The sequence below is a fragment of the Rhyacophila brunnea genome, unplaced genomic scaffold (assembly GCF_057557595.1).
Source record: "Rhyacophila brunnea isolate RB1 unplaced genomic scaffold, BYU_Rbru_1.0 scaffold_3, whole genome shotgun sequence".
Classification (NCBI taxonomy): domain Eukaryota; kingdom Metazoa; phylum Arthropoda; class Insecta; order Trichoptera; family Rhyacophilidae; genus Rhyacophila; species Rhyacophila brunnea.
The window spans coordinates 32,013,406-32,040,217 of record NW_028232965.1 but is presented as its reverse complement, the minus strand read 5'-3'; the positions used below and the strand labels follow the sequence as shown (position 1 = coordinate 32,040,217).

At 30.8% G+C, this 26,812-nt stretch overlaps 1 protein-coding gene across 1 annotated transcript in view; it reads right to left on the bottom strand.

Annotated features, from left to right (window-relative positions):
* The window catches only part of LOC147068231 (very long chain fatty acid elongase 7-like), a 60,708-nt gene extending 34,236 nt beyond the window's left edge, over window positions 1-26,472 (bottom strand). Inside the window, exon 1 of the mRNA XM_085952641.1 lies at window positions 26,105-26,472. Coding sequence (XP_085808767.1) covers window positions 26,105-26,165 — 61 coding nt within the window. The 5' untranslated portion in view covers window positions 26,166-26,472. The remainder of the gene's footprint in view (window positions 1-26,104) is intronic.
* Window positions 26,473-26,812: the final 340 nt, after the last annotated feature.

Here is a 26,812-nt window from a genome sequence, read left to right as displayed (position 1 = left end):
GAATCCTCTACCTACCAGAGGCACCTAGCGGAAAAATACGAGGCTTGCAATTTGAGACATTTTTTTATTTATTATTTTATTAAGGGGGAGACGCATGCCAGCAGGGAACCTAGCGGAAATATACGAAACTTGCAATTTGAGATTTTTTTTTGATAATTTACAATTTCAACTGTATTATTAATTAATAAATATGTATCCGAAAACATTAAAAAGATTTTTTACTTTTTTTAAAACTTAAAGATAAACTAACAATTGTAAAAAAATGTAATAAAATGTGAATTCGTTGCAGGGTCAAATCTTATTATTGCATTATATTTTATGGTCATAATTATCATTAAAATTTAGTTTATTAAGTTTTAGATTTCTGTCGTTTAGATTTTTGACTAATTCATCGTTTTAATATTCTTTATATTTATTTATAAAAACATCGATTTTATAAAAATATAAATGTGTATAACTTGAAATCCTTTTATGTAAATATTAAAACGATAAATTAGTCAAAAATCTAAACGACAAAAAATCTAAAACTTAATAAACTAAATTTTAATAATAAATATGGCCATAAAATATAATGTAATAATAAGATTTGACCCTGCAACGAATTCACATTTTATTACATTTTTTTACAATTGCCAGTTTATCTTTAAATTTAAAAAAAATATATTTTTAGTGTTTTATTAATTACTACAGTTGAAATTGTAAATTATCAAAAAAAAATCTCAAATTGCAAGCTTCGTATTTTTCCGTTAGGTGCCTCTTTTCGCCTCTGATAGTATAAGCATCCCCCTTAATAATATGTGTCTGTAAATATTTTTTATAGGATCCTTATGCTAACAGAGAACCTAACGGGAAAATACGAAGCTTGCAGTTGAAGATTTTTTTGATAATTTGCAATATGTATCTGAAAGATAAACTTACAATTTGTAAAAAAAATGTAATAAAGTGAGAATTTGTTGCAGGGTCCCATCTTATTATTACAATATATTTTATTGTCATATTTATTATTAAAATTTAGTTAATTGAGTTCTCAATTTTTCAACGTTTAGATTTTTGACTAATTCATCGTTTTAATATTTTTTATATTTATTTTAAAAAACATCGATTTTTATAAAAATATAAATGTGTATAACTTGAAATCCTTTTTATTTATGTCAAATTTAATTTAGGTATGGTCCCAATATTGAAGCTGTAGATCGCATCATAATTTCCTACAAAAAGCAATGTTTCTCAAAATAATAAAAAAATACATACACTGAATTATTCAAATTTCTATGAAAAAAGAGTACCAAATAATACGAGTACATAAACAAAGTATGTTTGTGAAGTGAAACTTTTTTACGCGCGATACAGTTAAATCACAGCCAACATGAAAAGCGAAAAACGCAAACCGCACCCGGGTGAACTCTACCCACCAACCTCTCGATGTGCAGTCAAACGCTACCAGTAAGTTATGTAGCCAGCCTGAGAATACTTACCAGGGAACTCAGAAATAATCTTTTCTGTGCTTACTACATACTACAAGAACTTTTACTCCCATCGTGCACACTCATTAATTCATTATTGCATGTAGCCTAATTGCATCACTAGATTTCCCTAGTATCATTAATTCGCTCTTCCGTATGAGAACCATCAATAATAATAATATAATAACATCCAATTTTGAACATAAACACAATGACGATTTTTTAAATCTTATATAAAATAATAAAATTCATTGCATGACTAATAAACCACTCCTCTAATGTACCTACATATTACTATTTTTTGTACCCTCCTATTTATTTAGTGCCTCGCATGCCATGGGTTTCACGCCACCGCGTCTTGTAAGAGAGGTCAAGAGTTCAAAATTGAAATTATTACTCGAAGCTAAGTTTCAATTCGATTATTCATTCATGACGAATGATTCAATTAGCAAGCGCATCAAAATTATCACTTTCTTCGCCCCACACAGAACAAGCAGGTCATAAACTTATACATAATCAATACTATGGCCATGGCATTTTTGTATTAATTATATAAGTTGGTACGACAAAATTCAAATAGGTTACTTATTTCCATTTAGTCTCCTAATTGATGTCGACTTTTTTTCGAAAATGCGCACTATTTAGATCGGTGTGTCTATTGTAATTATGAAAACAATGAATAAATTAAAAATGTTTGTTTTACGTCTTGTTTTCCATTATTATGAATACTACACAGAAGGCAAATAATAAGCATAACATGAAAATAATGGACATGAATATTATTTTATTATATTTCCATTATTATGTGGGTAGCAAGTGGCAGGTGCAAAGCAAAAAGGATTTGAAGTTATACCTACACATTTATTGTGAAAAATAGATTTACTTAATTAAATATAAAATACATTAAAAACTGTATCAGAGATAACATAAAGGCGAATACGAGGAAAAATACGAAGCTTGCAATTTGTGATAATTTTTGAATTTTCCATACAAATGGAGAGTGGAGACCCATGTTTGGAGTACCAGGCAATTCCCCGTTATTTTTATTAAAATACAATATTGTCACCGCATTATCACTTGTGTACCGAATTATAAAATTCTGGGTAGGTAGGCATGGCGGATCGATCAGCCAAGTAAGATAAACACACATCACAAAATTTCACTAATAGTAAAATAAATGTCGCCTGCGGCGCTATTTCACTTCAAGCATACTGACATTTAAGATTCTGTGGTTGGGCGATGCAATTTTTAATTATTGTTGTGGGTGTATTAAAAAATACAAAAAATCGCTAAAAATATCCTTAATTTTACTTCGAACACCATTTAGAATACGCAACTGTAGATCATCACACTGCCTTTAATCTTAGCTATAGCTAGGGGGGCTCACCAAAGATCCTAGCCTGGGAGCCCGCTTCATAATGTTGGGGCCATGGTAGGTGCACTAGGAATAGGCGAAAATGAAAAAAAAACATTATAGATCTTAGCTCAGTGGCGGATTAACGGACTTGGAGACCTGAGGTACTGATTGATTTCGACTATAATAAATACAATACATACTTGCCACACATTTCAACTACTAAACATGCGTAATAAAAATATCAATGTAGGTTTTTATCTCTTTCCTAGAATCACATTCTATAGGTAGGTAACTAAAAAGAACTAATATTGAAATATGAAAGGGGGACATGCTCGTCGTAGGTCAAAATTGAGTTTTTATTGTATTTTCAAACCATGATCCTGGACACTCCTTAAACGTTGTAGATAATCTATTTATATAATTTTGAAGCCTTATTATCCTTTATATTTATTTTAAACATTTGATGACTGCATAAAGTATTTTTGTTACATAAAATAGTAAAACCTCTCGCTCCAATGTTTTAGAATATAGTCATATTTCGGTACATGAATGTGGAGTGGTGTTAAGATTTTTTACATTTATTAATTTTTAAACACATTTATAAAACCATTAGTATAATTTATGACGAGATAATTTTAGTAAAATATTCACGATAAAAAATTATATTGATAATCTCTGTGATCCCAAATTTGACAAGAATTAGGCATTTTATTATTCAAAAATTCGGCAAGATTAACACATTTGAAGATAATTCTAAAGATACTCATTATAAGCTATGTCTTTGACCATTCCAGTGTGATAAACATCCTACGAATAATAATTGCTTTATAATAATTATTGACCTAAGAATAAGGTAGTGTTTTTTTGAAATACGCCATTTCTTTTGGCATTCCCCAGTGGTTAAGCTACAACATATGGCCGTAGCCATAAATAGAAAAACTATAATTAAAGTAGGGAGTAAAATGATGTTAACGCGCGTGTTTGAACATGTACCTAAAACATTAGAGCGAGAGGTTTAAAAGAATACTATTTTATGTAACAAAAATACTTTATGCAGTCACCAAATGTTTAAAATAAATATAAAGGATAATAAGGCTTCAAAATTATGTAAATAGATTATCTACAACGTTTAAGGAGTGTCCAGGATCATGGTTTGAAAATACAATAAAAACTCAATTTTGACCTACGACGAGCATGTGGGCCGTTAATGATTTATTATTTTCTGTATATTATGTACATATCTGTTTCTTATAAATAGTTATTATGCTTTTGGTAATATGTGTTATTTGTACCGCAATACATTACATTTTCAAGCAGGGTTTTGGATGTTTGAGTGTCCTACGAAAATGAAACACACATATAGACGTGCAATAGTGTGTATTGCACCCATGTTGCACCCTAGAGGCGGCAGGTTATATGAAAGTATGGTGAAGCAGGCTGGTAATCAAGTTGCGGCAAAATTTCCACGTTAACATTATTTATTATATGGGTACGTTATGATGAGCAAAGTAAATCCTCCGTGATGCCCTGACTTTTTTTTATCGCGTCGCTATTTCTCGTAAGTTGTCGGCTATTGTTGTCCTGCTTCATTCAGTTGTATATACCATTCAAATACATACACCAATATTGAATCAGCGTCAGTGCATAAACCGAGAGCAATAATGTCCGAACGAAGGACCAGCTTAGAATGACATATTCTTGACACGTGTTTCGGTTTATCCCATATTCTTCGACCTTGAGATCGGTTGCCTGTTACTCCACACCCGTTAGGTATTTCAGTTCCCATTCATTCTGTGTTTCGTTCTGTGAGAGTAGATAAGAAATCTTTGTGAATTACATCAATATTGCGAAGTATCATGGAGTAAGCGAAAATGTTATGAAAAAGGACCTTGGGTTCCTTCATCAAAAAAGTAAGTCAAGAGATATGAACTACTCACGAACACCTGATTATTGCTAAACTTTAAATTGTATGTAATATTGGTGTCAGTTATCTCAGCTCGGCTGACACTATAAATTTTATCCACATGCTGTTTTTTTGTCTGTGATTCATTACACATAATCATATATTATTTTATTCTGCAGGTACCTTCATGTATCACGAAATAAGTAACTACTTATCCAGAATAATAACTAGTGATGGTTTGAGACACTTGAAGGACTAGACTAATGGTCAAATGGACAAAAAATATCAGTAGCGGAACTTTAAATTCTGCGCCCTCCCCCGCAAAAAAACCCCCTCATAAAAATCAAATAGTAATTTCGTGAACTTTTTTATTTTATATAAAAAAATCTTTTTAGAAACCAAATTAAAATAAATATTTTTAAATATATTTATTTTATTGAAGCATTTACGTGCGTCTAGTAGAGACTTAATAATATTCATATCAATAAATTAAGTGTTAACAAATTATTTCATATTTAATACTACTGCAGGCCATGAGGCCAAACGACAGTATATAGTGAAGTGAAACAATAGTGTAAATTAGTAATATAAAATCACAAACACCAAGACTTTGAGAAAAATCACATAAATATTGTGACCTCACCTGGATCAAACCTGGAGCCCCTGGATGAGAGGCGATACCAATTATTATAGATAAATTGTGTCCGTAAAATTATACATAGGTATGCCGCATCACAGTACATTTTTTTTTAAATACGTAATAAAACCACCGGAATACAATAGCTGTCCACAGACGTACAGTTTTCGTAACAGGTTGAACATGGCACAGACAATAACTGTTCAATAACTGTACGTTAGTGGGCACACCACAGATCAGTTTAACTACCCCATTTAAATCTGTCGAACTGTCAACACTGACGTGCCCATATACGTACAGTTATTGTCTGTGGGCCCAGTGCTCGAAATGGAAAATTTCACGAACAGGAACGCTCGACAATTTCCAAAAATGTGTGATATTAGATATAATAATATCTGTAACATAAAAATATCTTTTAGTTTTACATGATGTACTTTTTTCATCATCATCTTCTCCCAATACGCTATCGGCTATAACAATTAGTGGTAACATACAAATATAGTCATTTTAGTTTACGAAATTGTTTTCTAAAAAATACATTAATAATTATACAAATATAAATAACTAAACGTATATGAATCTAATTGGAGTGGGAAACATTATTAAAATACATGAAAAAATAAAAGACAAACTAATCAGAATTTCCCATTGGTTTCTTTAGCAGTTTGAATAAAAATATGCAACTAAGAGTGGATAGAAATATGAGTGAAGATACTTCGGCTTAAACAAAATACATGCCGCTTTTTTCAAAGCTCTGATTTTTCGTAAATTTGAAATATTTCGATTAAGGTAAACTATTTTTTAATCAAATTAAAATCCATCGTATACGAAAAAGCAAGGGCATGGTTTTTAATAAATTAATTAAAAAAATATCTAATACGCAAGTTTTACAAATGTAGCATTCTTTATTAAATATGAATCATTTTAAACAACCTCAGAAGTGTAGGTACATATTATTAGAAAAGAAATTATTTACATCATGTGGACATGTAGGATAATTTATTCTAATAGGTTTCCAATGTTATAGAAATTGTTATATACAGGGAAATTTTTCATATATTTATCCCGTTGGATTCTGATTGATTTATTAAAATATTTTTATTTCGTATTGTACCTTAAACAATACAAAAAATTTTAACATGCATACGATGTTTACGAATATGTATCCATAATAATTATGGAATTATTTGATTTAAGTTATTAAATGTATTATTTTGTTAGTTTAACCATCAAAAACCCAGTTCATTCAACCCGAAAAATGTCCATATAAAATTAAAACAATAAAAATATATGAGGAAATGATATTTTTTTTTGTCACTCAATGTAAAATATTATAATAGATTAGGATAAATAATTATTATCTAGCGATTCCGTAACGTTGAGTAGGTAGGTAAAACAGCAAATACGTATGTTCTGGTCACAAGGAAAAGCATGACTGTATTTACTATTTAATATGAAATATTTTACCCCATTAGAAATTATTAAACAACAATTTAAGCTATTAAGTACCTACAAAGAGTTTTTAAACGATGTCAGAGCACAAGTTTTTCGGAAATTTAAAAATTTTGCAAAGCAGCTGCAATAGTTAGGTTTTTTCATGTATCCAATATTAATTATTTAGAACCCAACCCATCAACCTCGGTCAATCCAGTGCTGGATGAAGGCCTCCCTTATTTTATTCCATCTCTCTCGGTACCTACTTAGTTTTTCACTGCAAAGTATTTCCGCTGAACTTTATCAATTCATCAATAATGTAAGAAATATAAAAAATAAATTAGTGTAGAGCAGCAAAGCATGGGGGTTAGGTAATGGGAAACCAAAAAAACACAACTTAAAATGATTAAATTTGGAAAAAGTCTAATTTTGTCGCTTCCTCTGATGAAAACGCTTATCATAGGCTGCATACAACTTAACCCAATGTTTACGGGCCGCACAAAATTGTGTTTTTGCTAATTACTTTTCAAATGCAAATTAACACGTTAATTACAAAATTAGTTAAAAAGGCCCGTGAGCATTGGGTTAAATATTGATAAATGACCAATGAACGACCCCGATTGCATTATGAAATACAAAAACTATGAACGCGTCAAACCCATGTAAATTTCGCTAACATAATAATACGATAAATGGACAATTCGGTCAATTATGGTTGTCTCGATACAAAATTTAAAGTTTCATTACAAAAAACAATTCGCTAAGAATTTCAACCCTCGGTAGGACAGATATAGTATACCTATCTCGGTAGATACTTAGGTAGGGCACGTAGTTTTATTCACACTATTTTTACTATGTTATTTTTGTGCAATATTTAACAAAGTAATTAAGTCATTTATAGAGTAAAGATAATACATGTATTTAATGTGTTTCACTTAAAAATTTTAAAGTTCCAGTGTGCATTATAACTATTACGTTATTAACTCACTATATTTAGGCATGTACCTTAACCTTAACTGTATTAAAATAATATGTATGAACTTGCAAAAAAATAAATGCCTCGTTTTATAAATTAATACTACAGTAAATCTACATTCCAATGTAAAATAGCTTCCAACCTTTCCTTACAATCATAATTTTTTTTTTCAAAATACATTATTGTCCCATAACGTGCGACAATGCAATAAATCTTACCCAGTGCATTTCTTTGTTTACAATTTTATTGTTTTATCACCATTGACGCAAAAGGGTCTGTCTATTAGTGCATTCAATGCCAAATTCGTTGAAAACAGTATTGTCTTGAAAAAGGTTAGTTCTCAAATACGTCGTCATACATTTACTTTATCACTATTTTAAAAAAACTCAAGTACATTATGTACGGGTCATAGAAAATTCAGTGGTTCTAAACCAGTAAAATTATTTTTTAATAAAAAAAAATATTTATGTTTTTGTACCTTTGTACCTATCAATTCATTTTCGTAAATTTTAAATCTAACCCGGAACGTAATAATATTAAGTATGACGCTTGAGGATTTTACCAGACGACTCGCTGTCCGTCGGATATTTTACGAACCGGTACGCCATTTTCGAGGTTTTAACGAACAGGAACGCCATCCTTGGAAATCCCACGAACAGGAACGGCGCTCCGGAGCGTTCCGCTCCATTCCGAGCGCTGTCTGTGGCAGAGAAAGTGTCAAAAACTATGGAGGTTAGGTTCGCGGAGATATTACACAGGGGTATTGTTTAAATTAGTTTTAGGTAGGGTATACTTGAACAATATTGATACACGAATAATTTTACTTTGAATTTATTATGGTTATAATTGTTTTTATTAGAAACAAATTGACATAAAATACACACCTATGACGTTGGTAAAATAAATCATGATTTCGCTAGTGGATTGTGTATTTTATCGATTCACCGAAACAATATTATACACATTCGCGTAAATATAAAATATAATCTTTTCTTTTGAATAAATTATTCCCTTTAATGTACAGTATTAATTAAGTAAGAAAACGGTAATATTTATAAAGGTATTGATTTTATATACATTAAATTTATACATGCCACAAAATTATATTTACATAAATCATCAGTATAATAATTAATTTTCCGACCATGTCCGATCCTAATAGGATCATATGGGCCTCCACAGAGTAGAGGTTTTGTATTAACAGATTTTGTTTTTTACGAGAAATGGATGTCAGCCACTTGCTCAACCTATTAGGTCCATACCCTGACTCACACACAAATTGAAAAAACAATATGTGTATTTGCCAGACCCAAGATTCGAACCTGGGACCCACGGCGTGATAGTCCAACGCGTAAGCCGCTCGGCCACCGTGGGTGTAATTAATTACTATGATATTATTAAAATATATACTTAAATTTTATTTAGATTTACCGACATTGTCATTCACAATTAGGTATATTAATTTATGTTGTGAACGTCTTAAATTAATAAATTTTAATATTCACTACATACAATAAATAAAATTTGAGTACATACTGAGTTATTAGTCTATATTTTCACAATAACTTAATATTTATAATGCTCTCTAAAATTTTAACATTTATATTATATTGTATAAAATAATATGTTTACATAAATAACTATTACTTTGTTTTACTCTCGTAAAAATAAATAAAATATAATATTTGCGATCTCCGCGTACATAATATTATTACATTTTTAATAATAAATGAATTTGTATTTTATAACAAGCAACACCAGCCGCAGTTGTATCGCGCGGTTTATTCTACTTTACGTTACCAACATCTAACGTCACCCGAGAACTTTCGGCTAGTTGAAATTCCAACAGTTTTACAAAACACGGGAGTGGGGGGTCGCTGGCAGTTTGAACCTGGCACACATCTGGCAGGTCGAAAACTGTCCGTCTATGGGCACAGCAGATTATCTACCAAAAATAACTGTATGGCCGCCATTACGTATTAACTGGCATGTTCAACCTGTTACGAAAACTGTACGTCTGTGGCCAGCAAATGGAAAGATAGGAAAAAAATGGTAGGTAAGTAAATCAGAAATACAATCATACCAAAATCTATTGATATATGTATATATTATTCTGAATCTTTCAAAAGCAGTATTTCAAAATTAGGCTAGCAAATAGGTGAAATTGTGAAATGCTCCACGAATAACCAGCCATATCAATGCTATACTGTCATCTGTTTCCGGTACGACATCTCACGGCGAACTATATACATACAATTTAACCCATATTTATTTTGTAACTAAAAAAAATAGCTACATAATAAATATTGTTTCATTTGAATCAGTAGAATGGTGGAATACGTCAAACATCACACATGAATAAAAAAAAATGTCGTGTTTTACTCTTTTGGTGAGGTTTATCAAGTATGAGTACCAAATTATCAGATACGTGAGTGATAACAGACTATATATGTATTCCCGCCAACGCATTTTTATTATTTATTGAACGGTAGCCATCGGTCTACTTATATCCAAGGAATGGATAAAAGAAGACAGCAAAACTGACAAGCACACATAGCATATATCCCAAAAAACAGTTTAATGGAAAACTAATCATGATTAATTTATTATTATTGCTCCAGTTTCGACTTGAAATCAAGATAAATTATTGCATTATCAAATTTCTTTCAAAGCTCTACCCACCTGGATATCCTACGTAAATACACAAATAAGAGTGTCAATGGTCAGGAAAATATTTACATAAATATAGAGTATGTTTAATACCTACATGCTTTCCTTACATGAATTCCGAAATGTCATTGATCGACACGGGAGGTTAAATATTATGCGAATAAAAATACTTTGGATTGCATGTCATGCAGCAGGTACATGACGCATGCATATAAAAAATGTTTTACAACAGGTATTAACTTAATGCAAGAATTTTATTTTAATGTATTGTTTGGATAGGTACATTTTAATTTTCAGTTTGAATGAGTAGGTAATACGTAGGTAATTTTTTGGTTTAGATGATTCATCAAATTGGTGGACTTTTTATAGTTACAACTTTTTACGCGAATATTATTGTGATTGACTTAAGTATACTGTCTTATACATTTTACCAGTATGAAATAAACCAATGTGAAAAGGACTTATTTGTATCTTCAAATTTTATTGTCATGTAAATTAAAAAATATTAACTTTAAAGCCGGTTACACACGCTCATGTGAATTTTTTGCACTCGTATACATGAGCGTGTGTAGTCAACTTAATATGTTTATGATTCATAATACGATAATCTTGTGGTGTTTGACTAAAACTACATAAGTCAAAAATATTAACTGTGACGTTCTTACTCGTTATCCAAATATTCTAAATAATTATGGTTTGGTATTAAAAAAAAATGGTAGGAATAATTAACGTACACCTACAGTCCTGTCACAAGTAGTATATTTTCCATTGTGACATAAATGTTTTAGCTTCTGTGCAAGCACACTATGTTTCATGTTTGTTGTGTAATTAATAAAATATTTAATTTTCATGGATTATCTTGACATTTACATGTAATAATGCACTCACTTATTACATTCACCGTTTGGGTGAATCAAACATTAAGTTAAAATGCCTACGGATATTGACAAATGCGGGTGTCCACAGCACAGAGTTTCTACAATCGAATCTACAATGACATGCAATTATACTGGAATCATTTTATTGTTAATTTAATATCTTTGAAATTTAAAAGGCGTAGATTATTATATTGATATTATGTTATGTTAATAATTTTATAATTGAGTAATTTCAATACTTTATTGAATTGTCTTTGAAGCTGCAAGAAATATTAGTACCTAAGTACATTTAAAATAATAATAATACACTACAATAAAATTAATAAAGTGACGATAATATCTCCACTATAACAAATAAAACTGCAATTACATAAAAAAAATATTATTCCACGGATACTCTTTTATTTATCTTTAAACAACTTTGCCAATACGTAATTGCTTACTTTGTGATTACATGTGTAATAATGATTATCTCACACAAAATGATAAATTGATTTAATTGCAGCGAAGTTTCTCAAAATATGGTTCAGAGCATGCTGGTTTTATGTGCAATCAATGCGAATATTTTAAAACTTAAATTTCTTTCATTATCTTGTTATTTATACTGAAAGCATCCAATGAAAAACACACACACTAACGTTACATAGATACTAAGATAACAGAAAGTTCAACGTTTTTAAACTAACACCGACATAATTTCCCGCGAGACACCGCCGCGGAATAAATCGGTCGTGATCATTATAAATTATCTGAATTTAGTACTAAATATTGTATTTTATTTTGATGGGCAAAATATTTAATACCATCTTACTCCATCACTATATTCAATATTGTCAGAAATGTGAGCGTTTTTGTTTAAAACTTTAGGGCCAATTATCATTACCTAGTATGAATTTATTATTGATTGAACTGACGTTTACGTGCTGAATCTCTATTATAAGGGGTTTGATACATTTTTTTTAAATTGTACTTTAACTGAATCATTTACGTTGACAATTGTTTCGACTATAAACCCGTCTTTGGAATTGTCGACTATAACTAACAGTTAGTTAATTACTAATATATATAATATAACTCACAAAGTTTAGTATTAGTTAGAGTAGTAGTTAACTAACTATTACTTATACTCAATGACTCAGTGAAAGTAAAATTAAACAAAAATAACTTTGTTTCAAAACTGTTTCAACATAATATGAAGTTAAGGCATTTACTTTATGATAACAGTATAAATACTACAGATTTGAATGAAATACATATTTTCATTACCGTTATATTGATAATTATTATTAGATTCATATACGAGCTACATAAATTATTATAGAGGATATCTCATTGATAATTTTCCAATTACAAATACAATGTTAAGCCTTTTGTTACATCGCGTTAGGTATCTTACAAAGTTCTTTTTAATAGTGTTTCATTAGGTCATGGACATACAAAGTCACTCTGGCACAATAATAAATTTAACACCAATAATTATTATTGTGCATTCATGATGAGTATCTTAATTTTTTATTTTGTAATACACTTTATTGTAGGTACCTAATAGTATAATAATAATATTGGCACCAATGATAGAACTAGTAATATTATTATAAAAATTGAAATAAAACATACTTCACATAAAGAGTTAATTTTAAATTATCTACCAATGGCACCTACTATATAAATAATGTATAGCAGCTAAATAAATATGACCTATATGTAGTAAAATGTCTGTCAAAGTATGATATATAATAACTCGTCATACGAGGTTCGATTCACTGACAGATAAAGACCTCTAGCAGTGCATTCCGTCCTCCTCGGTCTTTAGTTTTTTGCTCTCACGAATTTTCATCCAACCTAGTTAGTTTTAATCGAGCTATTTTCAGGGTAGCCAGCGGTTATTCATTAAATGTAGAAGAAATTCAAAAATTAAGAGTCGCTCAACGTGGCATGAAAGGTGCATGCTGGACATAATGCGGATATATTCTCCAAGCCCGCCCACCCGTTACCCGAATCTACCTTTGTACGGGTAGTTCACAATTACATTCCATTTTATTTTCGTCGTAAGCTTTGCCAAGTTATCATATTAATTGTACACGTGCCAAATGTCTTTGGATATAATTTTATTTTTGAAATAAATATTTTCATAGATTAACTAAAAAACAAAGTTAGGTTATGTAAATACTTCTAGTTATGCTAGACAAAAATGTAAATTTCATTAACTTTTATATTTTTTCATCATTGTTGCTCATATGCGGACCACAATAATATAGTCCTCATTATAGAATGATAATATTATCATCCTTTTTAGAGAGAGGTTTGTTATAATTCTATCCGCTCAAGCCACATATTTCGATAAAACATGCATTGAAAAAGAGCTTGTATTTTTTGCCAGACATATTTTATAATATTATCAAACGATCGTTTTTACTAAAATATAAACAATAAATAAGTATATAATATATTTACCAATAAGCACTTAGGTACCTTTATTCAAATTATGATTTAATTGATTATAATAATATGCTGTATTAGTTATGTTGATATTATGAACTACTCTAACCACAATGAAACAATAATAAAAACGTTACAAACTTTCCATAACAACGTCATTAATATTAAATATGACGTTTATTTACTACATACTATATCTTTACAATCTGAGGAGTTAATGACGTATACGGTTTTACAAGCCACGAGGACCAATTATTACAGTTCCTAGTGAAATACGTCATAAAACTACCCATACTAGATAAAACCACCTAAATATAATATAATGACTTCGCCGGGAATCAAACAAGGAACTTACAGCATGAGAAGACAGTGCCAGAGTAGTTCATGGGTACCAGGGAACTTATGTTCTGTGATGGGTACTTACATGCTTCTTATGACTATGACTGTGCTTGCAAGTGTAAATATTAATTTATCATCACCAAAAAAATACTATATATATTTAAATAATTTAGATATGATATTTTTTTTAAATGTACCTACCTACTTACCAATTAAATCATTTTATAATGAAGGCTCAAATCTCATATCGATATCACTATTTTTTTAACCGATATAATTTTATTAAATATTTTACCTTCAACCAAGAAAGACCACTCATAAAATGCAGTCTCTAGTCCCATCTTTTTAAATAACAAACACTTCACTAATAACAACAAAACGTTAAAGATCTCATAAAATGTACATTTATTTAAATAGTATTGGATATTTTCCGCAGTTGAGCTTTTAATTGACCTTTTCAGATGTATCAAAATAGAAGGTAATAATAATGTAAATAAAAACGTTACACAATACGTGTTTCATCTTACCAGAAGATCACCAAACATAAAACTGTAACAATTATAATGGTAATATTACGAATATTTGAAACCAATGTTATGTTATGAATTAATAATATGCTTGGTTCATAATGCCGGGTCCACACTGGCAACATGTCGCGCGACAACCTCGTTAAATTTTACGATAAATAATAATTATCGTAAAATTTCTTAAGCAATTATGGTAATTATCATAAAATTTAATGAGGTTGTCGCGCGACATGTTGCCAGTGTGGACCCGGCATTATATGCTTAAAAATACTTATTTACAAATTATCGTTTTTATTTTTCAAATTGTTTGGTGTGGGGATAATTCTTCATAATAAATATATCCATTATTCTGGCAATACCTATTTCTTATTTCACATTAATATTTTCATGGATAGGTCACACCAATATTGCAAGAGAGGTCATAGATGCTCAAAAAATCTGATATGCGTAGGTACAGAAAACAAAATATAAAACTTTTCTGAATAAAAAATCTGGTAAGTATACAGAAAACAAAAAATAAAGCTTTTCAAAACAGTCAAACTTTAATAGAAAAATATGCGTATTTGTAGCATTTTTCAGTTTGTTGGCTCTCTATTGAAGCTATTGGTTTTGTAAATAGGATTTTTTCCGGAATAACTATAAAATATATGAAATAAAAGAATAATAATTTGTTACAGAAGAACATTCGCGTACCTACCCTATCATTCAAGAAATTCCATTCTATCCTACAACCTACTTATGAATACACGTGTAAATTTGTATGCAAGAAAACAAGAATTAACATACTATGAATTATTATAACTAATTATATTATAATTTATATATTGTTATGTTATAATTGTCATAAGTCACTTTAATCACCATTGTTATATGGTTATGAATATGTTTATATTGACGTATCGTGTGTAGCTAATTAAATGTAATTTAATTAGTTTTATTATTACATATTATACCTGTTGTATTTGTTGCAATATCGTGCTAAACGGGTGAAACTAGTAATAATGTTTATTAAATTATTTGGAACTAGGAAATTCCCAGATGGCAGTGCCACCTTGAATTCTTGAGTGTGGCTCACATCTTCTATCTGTCTCCCTGTTTCTCATACAATATCTACGTTTATTGTATGAGAAACAGGGAGACAGAAACATCTTCCTCTTTTTGTTCTGCTGTTTCAAACTCAATTTCCTGTCTGTGAGCTACTGCTTCAATCTAGTGGAGTCTTTGTAGTCTCCTGACTTTGCCGACATGCCATCACTGAACTCGTTCATTTGTCAAGTGGCAACGCTCAGCTGATCCACATCCATGATCTTTCTATTTTTTTAATTGATTTTTTATTGGATAACACACTATTTTCTTATACAATTGTCACTTTGCTTATTTTATAAAAAATTTCACTTTGCCGGTTATATTTTTTTGAATTCTGCACAGGCTTTAAGCTACAGTCAACGATGCAGTTTTAAGATTCAAATGAACCGTAAGTGTACCGAAAACAACTCTTTCTCTTGAGAGATTTAAATCAAACCCGTTTGAGTTTGTACGCTTATTGCATTTTCAGGTTGCCAAGCAACAGTAATCCTGTTCGTAAGTGAATTATTTGAGTAGGTACATGGTAAAATGTTTGCTGTTTTTAAGAAAGCAAGTCTTAAAAATAAGGTCATGGATGCATCTGGAGAAGTGAAATGTTACAACGTAGCATAGGTACCAGGGTAAATGCGCATTTACACTTTCAAGATAACACCAAACATTAATAAACTACATTTAACTTTATTTAGATTAATTTTAGATAAAACGGGTACAATCATGTAAATATAGCATTGATATAATATAATCCTAGATAAAACTTTTCAGACTTCCCATCAAAATTCGACGGAGTCCATTTATGTTTAATTCTTTTAAGATATGTACCATACGTATCTTATGCATATACCATAATAATAGTGAAATAACACGCATTTTACTAGGACAGTCTTCACCACTATAAAATCTGAAACACTTTGGCCTGCTCCCATCGTCTAGAACAGTGTCTGCCAAACTGTGTGCCTCAAGTCTCAGGTGTGCCGCGAAGGAAGAAGCCTCCAAACTGTTCATTTTAAATAATGCCAATACATTTAAATTTTCTTCAATTTTAAATAAATTCAAAATCTTTCAAATAAATATTTGTCACTTCACTTTCACTGTGTAAAAATATGGATTCTGATTTTAAGTGTATGCTGCTTCATACAGTACGTTGGCTCTCAAAAGGAAGACAAGTAAGAGAACTATCACGATTAAAGTACTATCGCAAAGAGGCGAGCCGAAATAATTTTTTTCTTCGATGCTGAAAATATGGGGAATGATTTTCTTTACGAGGACAATAATTAGTGGCTGGAAGTCACATTTATTAAGGTTATACTTCAGGTGAGGCATGGTCTAAAGAGATCGTTACTATGCGACGCGCGGATTGTGCAAATGACGCGTACCGAACAAAACCTATTTTGTCATAAAAATTCAACATGCATCCATTTAATGTTATGTTTATTTTATATTAGTAATAATAATTATATATTCATTGACATGTTTTCTTTTTCGAGTTCATGCGTAACGTTTTATAGTCATCTTTACACGATATAAGAATATATTCCTCCGGCGCCATCACAAAACAAATTGACGCGTTCACACCTCGACTACCGCTCTCCGATTGTCGACGAGTGCGAAATTTCGTCCACCTATTGTTGAAAATTCACTTATATATGCTTTTAATGATTTTTTTGTGAAATTAAATATTTTTAATTTAAGCCTGCAGGGAGCGAACAAAAATATCATTACAATTACAGGAAAATTAAAACCTTTCGCTGACAAGCTAGACCTGTGAACCAAAAAAGTTAAAAACTCACAGCTTGATTGCTTCCCTGGTGTAGACGCTTCCTTAACCAAATTTAAAATGTTTCCAGAAGTGCAGAACATATTATAACTTCTTTCTGCATCATTCTCCAAGTATTTTCCATCACTTGATGTACCAGTAGGTCATCAATCCATTCGCAAGATTCGACAGTACACACCTGACTGACCTGACACTAACTGAAGAGGAAATTTTAATAGATCTAAAAAACGACCCTGTTCACAAAGCCTCATTTTCTGAGCTAGAGTTGTCAGCATTTTGGATATCGCTTTGGACTCAATATCCTCGCTTGGCAACGACATCAATTAAATCTGTGTTGCCGTTTGGATCGTCGTATCTTCGGTTTTTCAGCGGTCGTGGAAAAGAAATAAAAAAAACGAGAGCGGTTCAGATGGTTGATGAGGAGTTACATGTTTGTTTATATAATTTAGACCCACATTTTGACAGATGTCTTTCTAAAAATCAATTGCATCCTTCTCACTAATAAAATTATTACTACCTATATATATGTTGATAAAATATTTAAATATTTAAAAAAAATTGTTTCCTACACTATGATTTCCTTTATTCATATTAATAATGTACATTTCCTTTTAAGGCATTTTTATTTGGTGGGCCGCGGAACAAATCCCATTCTCCAGTGTGCCATGAAGTAAAAAAGTTTGGCAAACGCTAGTCTAGAATCTAGATTAGTGTTCACAGCGATTGCTGTGTGTCATTTTTCATTATTACAAAATATTTCCTCGTAAACTTACTGCATTCACAAAATATGCATCGATGTATTCATACAGGAAGTTTTGACTACTTCTGTATGCCGTTTCCACATTGGCAACCTCATTAAATTTCGTTTAAAATAATTTTTGGTCAAACAAATTTAGACAGTTATCGTGAAATTTAATGAGGTTTCCAGTGTGGACGTTAAACAGCTACTCCTTACACATTTTCCTAATTTTTTTTACAATTACGTGCATAATTAATGATAAACAATATTAATTCTATCAAGTGATTCTAATTTTTTGTTATAGTCAACGATATTCTTCCACTTCGTTTAGCTATCAGGCAGCCTTTTTACGGCTTGGCTGCATCCCTCTCTTCATTCAGAGGCATGCAGGACTTGTGTCACTGAAAAACCCATGTCACTATTATACTATTCATATTATTATCGTCACCTCAATTCTTCCCTTTAGAGCGATATTGTCAACTGACACTATAGATTTTATACAAATGTATATTATAGTGTATATCGTTACCTCAATACTACAACTAGAATCTAGATCAGTGGGGGGGCAAACTGCGGCCCGCCGGGTATTTTTTTGCGGCCCGCCATCATTAACCATAAAATGCATAAAATTTGAAGAATTTGTTGTTTCGTAAATGTATTATCTCAGTACGTCTTCCTTGCGTTTCGTCTCACACTATGTAACCACTATTTTCTACGTTGAGCATGGTGACACATTTAAATACTTTTAACTCCGCGTTGCAAGGTAAAAAATATATGCCCATGATAATATATTATGGTAAAAAGTTTTAATGGATTTCAATTAAAACTCAAGTTATTCCTTCGACAAATATCGAATAACAACGTGGACCACTTTCCAACTTTGAAGTTGCTGAATATACCAGAATATAAATTTGAAGAATATGGTAAAATTATTAAAGCTCTGAATGACGATTTTTCACAAAGATTTGGTGACTTCCGAAAAATTGAGACAAGTTTAGCAATAGTACGCGATCCATTTTCAATAGATATTGATAGTGTACCGACAGAGCTACAACTTGAGATTATTGATCTGCAGTGTGACACAGATTTAAGAGAATTGCATCGTCGTGAAGAAATCTCCAAAATTTTCAATGCCCTTAATTCAGACAAATTCGACTAATTTAAAGATTACGCAAGAAAAATGTTCGTTATTTTTGGATCAACCTATATATGTGAACAAACATTTTCGATCATGAACCTCAATAAAAATTCTTTACGATCAAATATCTCCGATGCCCATTTACAAGCAGTTGTGAGAATATCAACTGCAAAATTAACACCTGAATTTAAAAAAAATGTACAATAGTTTCATTTTGCTCATTAATTGTTTTTAAATGTTTATTTTTCGTGATAATAAATAGTGTATATCTAAAAATGATATTTAACTTGCGGCCATCCAAAAAGTTTGCCCCCCCCCCCTGATCTAGATAACTCTGATTTGGCCATTGTTAAAAAAAATAAATTTAAACTTTAGTTGATTAACATAAATCTAGACTATACCTAATTATTATTTAAAATAAAAATAGAAAAATTGTGCTTGTCTAATTGGGAACAATTAAATAATGTTTAATTGTATAAAAAAATATTGTAGATATATTATTTTATTTATTTAATGCATTTATGGTTTTAAAGTTATCACAAAATTAATACAGTTCCCATTAACACCTGACTTACCTAGTTCTATCATTTTGTAGAGAAGGAAATAATGTTGATTCATATTCAATAGCTATCTCAAAATCATGTTATCTAGCTGTAGTATTGAGGTGACGATACACAATATGAGTTTTTCCAAGTTATCTTTCTCGCGGTCCATATGATCAACAATATTGGAGAATCCGATGCAAATAGCAAGTAAACCGATGCGATACAGTCTGGGATATGAAGTTATACTGCATATAGTATACTGCTTACATAATAAAATCCCTAGTAAGTACCTATTATTGTACAATAAATGAATACGTGTATTAATTATGGCACTAAGTACCAAAAAAAAAAAACTGTCATTTTTATAGAAAAATGTTCTACATACCAACGCCAATAACTTCAAATATAGTCTAAGTGCCTCAAGCAAGTCAAAAAAATACAGCAAAATAATTAAACCTGTCGACATTGTAAGTCTGTTGGCGTGTTTTATTTATAATGGTGTAAGTAGCTCTGCAGTGGTCAACGGCATTCAATATAAAATAGCTGACGATGATGTGTTGACACTTGCGAGTTCTTAATACCTAAAATTATAGAAGCTGCCGTGATTGCTTCACACTGTAAAACTACATTTTTCAAAAGGTCTGCTTCATGAAATTTTACTGCAATGACTCGGTATTTTGTATCTACAGGCAATACTACTTTTTGGTACTTAGAGCCTTATTTAATACACGTATTCAAATAATTATAAAAACATATGACACCGATGTGCACCATTTCTAAAATGATCGATCTGTACTATTAGAAGTGTATGTTTAAATATGTACGATAAATTTCATATTAGAATACTTATTATGCATTCCACGTGAGTAGGTACCTACATAGTAAAACTTTGCGTTTCCGTAGTAACACTGATTTATCTTTTTACACTATTTACACTCTTCGTCGGGTTATGCAATATTTGCTATTACATTATACTCATTAACATATAGGTATGTATGTAAGTACTTACTTAGATAAATCGATTACTTTTCGTATGTATACTATCCCGGATTTTGAACTAACACCTAGGCATTTCTAAATTTATTTATGATATCATACAAGGAGGTACTTACATATTTGATCCGCATACATAATATGTAGTTTTTATGATAAAGAATCTTAAAGATTTTACAAACTTACAAAATATTGTCAGCAAAAATTACTACGTGGAAGCGAGTATGCCGCGTAAAAAACTATCCACTAATGGCATCACGATTCAACGACTTTTTGTTTGAAACAGATTTATATATATTTTATAGTTTGTACTTAATGATTTTATATTTATATATTTCTAGATACTGTAATAATTTATTAAATTTAAATTTATTTTGGATAGTCCTACACAATTTATAGGTAATGTTTTTATAATATTTTTATTTAACTGTATACTCTCATAGAATCACTATATAACTTCTTACGTTGATACATTTAACTTAATACCTAATACACACGACTCCAGGGCTTGGAATGGACCGGAGCGCACCGGAGCGCCGTTCCTGGTCGTAAAATCGGCAACATTGTCGTTCCGCTCATAGAAAAAATAATTTTACCGTTTGAGCTAGAATGCCGATAGAACAAAAAATCAAACACACTTATTTTTATAAAACACACATAAAATTAGATAACTATGTTAATATTTTCAGAAAATTAATGAGTGCTCCGGTTCGTAAAATTTTCCATATCGATGGATTATCATGCAAGTAAATTAGAACATCTGAGCAAACTTATTTGAAAAATGCACGGACAAAATGAAAATAACATGCACTTACTAATGAAAATCCAATGGATTAAGTTTGATTTGATCTTTGATCAATATTGGAAAATGTTTTAAACTGCTAAAACTAGGGAGACTTCTAAACCTCAATAAATGATCTAACCTTTGAAATGTTAGGAAATATTCAGTTATATGAATTCCGTTAACTAGAGTAAAAGAAGAGCTTTCGCTCTCGTAGGAAAATCAATAAATATTTTTCTACCATTTACCTATTTACAACAACATATCTCCGTGATCAGTAGCGAAACAAGGGATGGGCCACTCCAAGCACAGTCCGGGTTGGCGGTAGAACTGGAGCTTCGTTGAATGTTAAAAATTACAATAATAATTGTCAGTGTGGACTACTAGTAACACTTACCCCCGTTTCAGACGGGACACCGGTGTCGCGCTTGTATATTATAAGGAGGCCTTTGTATTCGAATAAAGGGGTCCTTGTATTATGTTTATGAACGGCTATAGCTAATGAGTCAACGCATAATTTCGCGATATAAATTAGAACATAAAACTGGCTGCGGTCATAAAAACATGTGTATCGACGGATTGAGAATGTAGCGGCCGACAGAAAAGTGTACCGGAAACGCTTTGCCTCATTAGCTCGGGTACAAAGGCCTCCTTTTTATATCGAGCGCGACACCGGTGTCCCGTCTGAAACGGGTCTTAAGTGTTCAGGGCCACTGGTTGACGACAGTGTTTCAATAGAATCAGTATCCAAACATGTACACATTTTTTAACATCAAAAAATATCAAAGAAAGAATGCCGTCAATAACAAAGCATTGTTGCACGCATTAGACCCATACAAAACAATGATTTCTTAAAGATTCTTTATAAATAACACAGGATTTCATTTTTTCCATTCATAATAATAAATATGTATCTTATCAATTTGTTTAAAGAGAGAGTATTTTTAAGGCTTATTGTCCGTTATAATAGTCTCTATAGCGAAATATAAAATATTATACTTACTAGTTCAGAAATGGCACATATTTTTGGGTAATTACTTAAAACGCATAATACGTATTCGTTTTTCAAAATTCTTTCGTCAGATCGAATAGTTGTTTTATCGCATTTATATGTATGGTTATATAGGTAGGTACCTACATATTATTTTAATAAAAAATAAATTTAAATATCAAAGAAGTTTCGCGTTTGGAGCCCTTATCGAGTTTTTTATATGTCATGAGTAATTTTCTGTAACTATGTTTTATATATAAATACATTAACAAATCGGTCAGGACAATCCGGCGCCGGGACAACTGGGCGCCACGCAATCAAATGAAATTCAAAAATAAATAGACGTTCATGAATTATATGTAGGTAGGTACATATGAAATATATATTTATATTCAAATTATTATATTATTATTTACCTAACACTTGGTGAGAATTTAAATATGCACACGTAAATAATGATTTAATTGTGCATTCGTTTAAGTTCCAGCGGGAAGAAGGTTCTTTTATTTTTATATAATGCCTCAGGCATGATAATTCTCGATCGACAATCCGCAATAAAAAAACATATGTTAGAACAAAATGAATTAAAACTATTAAGTAGTCGATACTGATTAAAATTCCTCGTCTACTTTCTGTATAAAATCGTAACGAACGTCTATTTATTTCATTAGGCAGTGTGGCGCCCAATTTTCCTGGCGCCTAGTTATCCAAATTATGTGATATTCTAATTATTGTAATATTTAGTATTTGTCACAATTCATCATTCTCTTGTCAACCAATCCGATTGTCTTTTCTATTCACAGCGAGTCCGCAATACTGAGACGGCGCCACCCCGAGGTGCACTTCAAGTGGATAATGGGCCACACCGGGATAGAGGGAAACGAAAGAGCTGACATATTGGGTGTGCATGGTGCCTCTGAACCCAAGACCGTGATAGCTTATGACAAATTTCCTCTGAGCCACGTGAAACAATTTCAGATATGGTGAGCAACGAATGAAACTCACGATACTTAAACTCTTCGACAGGGGAGTTGACCCGAAAGTTTTGATCTTCAATATCAGAAGCACGAGACGTCAGGGTGCATAAGGGGCTGTGTTTTGACATGACTCAGATCCTTACAGGTCACGGAGTCATGCGAGCATACCTGCACCGGTTTTACATAACATCTGAAGGAAAGTCCCCTTGCTCCTAAATTATCAAATCTTTAGCATGGAGCGGCACAACCTGAACTTTTTATTACAGATGACAGATGCGGACATTCGAGACCTTCCGTGGATCATGGCAAACGAGGCCGGAAGAGATGCACTTTTTAATTTCTGTGTTGATATAATAAAAAGAATCAAAATAACAAATGGTGACATGCAATGAAGAGTCATGCCTTTCAGATCCAGTGATTGCAGTCGTATATGATAAGATAAATATATGCTCAGAATATCAATCATATGCGACATTTCTTTTACCACGGGAAAAACTCGGCTATAAATTGCAGTTCTCAGTTCCCAATGAATAAGACAAAATATTCATCAAAATTACCACCGCCTTGCGCTACAAAAAAAAATCCAGGGTTTTTGCAAGGCGGTTTCATAGGCCCTGGCCGAATTCATATTAGCAATACCCGATGCGCGTAGAATAGTTTTCAATAAGGCATAATATTCTCTCAGCCGGCACAATTTTCATTTGACTAGCATCAAGTAGAGTAGTTTGCGTGCCAAAATCCTTAAAGAAACCTCGATAGTAAATGCGAGGTATCTATAAAGGCACCTAAAAAAATGATACTCTCTATGTTATATTTACTTATTTTCCCGAATGATTCAATTTATTTCTGGGCGTGGATTATTTCAATGTCTATTCAACATAATTTCTTTTAAATAAACTTTATTTTTACAAATCGATTCGGCAATATATTATTCAACGTCTATGTGTATTTAATTAGTGAAATTTTACAAAAATCAATTCAATAAGTATATTTTATTGATTTATCACACACTATGATATAATCAGGGTACACAAAATTAATGGAAACTTGCTCTACGATATTATTGGAAAGGCTTACATGTTGTACACGTTATTATTTTTTTATGAAAATCGATGTTTTAGAAAACATATATATAAATCATTAAAACTACGAATTTATCAAAAATCTCATCTGTAGCTTAATAAACTAAACTTTATTTTAATAATAAACATGATCATAAAATAATATGGTGTAATGTTTTTTTTAATTGTGTTTATATTTTAGATACATATTTATTAATTAAAATACTTATGTATATAATCTATTAAAATGTAAATTATCAAAACACGCCAAATTGCAAACTTCGTATTTTCCAGCTAGCTCTGGTAGGCAGAGTATTCGCCATTACTACTAAGTACCAGATTATAATCATTTCGGTTTCGTTCCTAGTTTCATAAAAAAAAACACATGCATAGATAAAGATTAAAATATTATTAAAGAAAAATATTAATAAAACATATTCATTCATATTACGATTTCAACATATTCATACATACATACTTATAAGTAAATAATAGTAATATTTTAATGAACAAGTAAGAATATTATTTGCCCGTATTTGATGGTACCCACATTATAGTACATACATACGAACTATATTACCATAAACGTATTATGCTTCCTGAATGCGTAATCCTTTTGCTAATAATAATATTAACATTTATAACGAACATGTCAATCCGGATATGAATTAATTGTATATTCCAAGGGTATCTTTATCCAAACTATTTACAGGTAAAATTAATAAGACAACCTACCAATTTACCAATATTCCTAAATATTTTCAAGCGTTTGAGACAGTTCCTTTGACTTGGTACAATGCAGTGGTTATTTAATAAAATAATAATCATGTATTATTGATTAACTTTTCATCTTGTTGATAACAATTCAAATTGATGTTTTAACTACTGTTATATTTAAATCCTGAGTATACGTTTATTTAAAATAATACGTGTATATTATCTTCGAATAATTCGTTTACAAATAAAATATACAATAATTAATTTAATGATATTCCATAGAGATAAATAATTTATTACATTATTCAGATATAAAAGGACCCAATTTTATTACTTTTCTAACAGTGCCACTGGTGAAGCGTTAATTATTTACATGCAAATAATATCTATAACAAAGTTAAATGAATACCACGTACAGTTAATTATTATTGTCCCTCAAATTATGTGAATATTTTTATCAACGTATTATAAATATGTTAAGATGATTATAAGTGAGCTAGAATTATTATTAGGTATATTGAGAGTGTCAAGCCAAAACGAAATTAGTATACAACTTTATAGGAGATTTGATTTGCTATTTTGGTTTCGCCTCTTTGACTCACCAACCTCGATATTATATTATATAGTATGACTAATATATAGTACATATATATATATATTTCAACAATAGTTATCTTACCACTCCATTCGTTAAACAGTGTATTATATCCATCGTATATTTTTCCCAGTATAAGAGCCATCTTATGTCGATAGTAATCCAATCACTTATATGTTTAGAAAATAATCATAGCCAAAATCACAAACTGAAGATAATATTTTGACACTTAGAAGTGAACTATTAAAAAAAAAACACGCACACCCTGATGATTCTGAAATGTTATTATATTAAATGTACATTTCTTTGACAAAATGTTCGTATACGTTTTTAAAAATCATTGACAGAACAATGCTTTTTGTTTAATATTCATGAATATTGACATTTTTATTTGTATTTTCCAATCGATGTATGCCGCACTCAACCTTTCATTGAAAGCAAGCCGTTGTGAACCGTTTACGTACCGAATTATTACTGACAAGACGCGGCAAAAAGTGCTCGACGCTCGTCGATGCCGAAGAAAATGCCCGTAAGTACAATAAATATTTAATTATGGTAAGTTGCAAAATCAACGAACATGTCGTGGCCGTCCGTCACTTCAATTGTTGCTTACCTAGCAATATATTGGACATGCGCCTTTATTTACATCAAATTCGTTGAATAACTGAAAACTTTCGCTTGTTTATTTTGTTTATATTTTTATTATGTGGAAATCTTTTATATCTAGAAATTAATTACTTATTTTGAAACTTCAAATAACGGTAATGATTATTATTTTTTTCTGTTTATTTA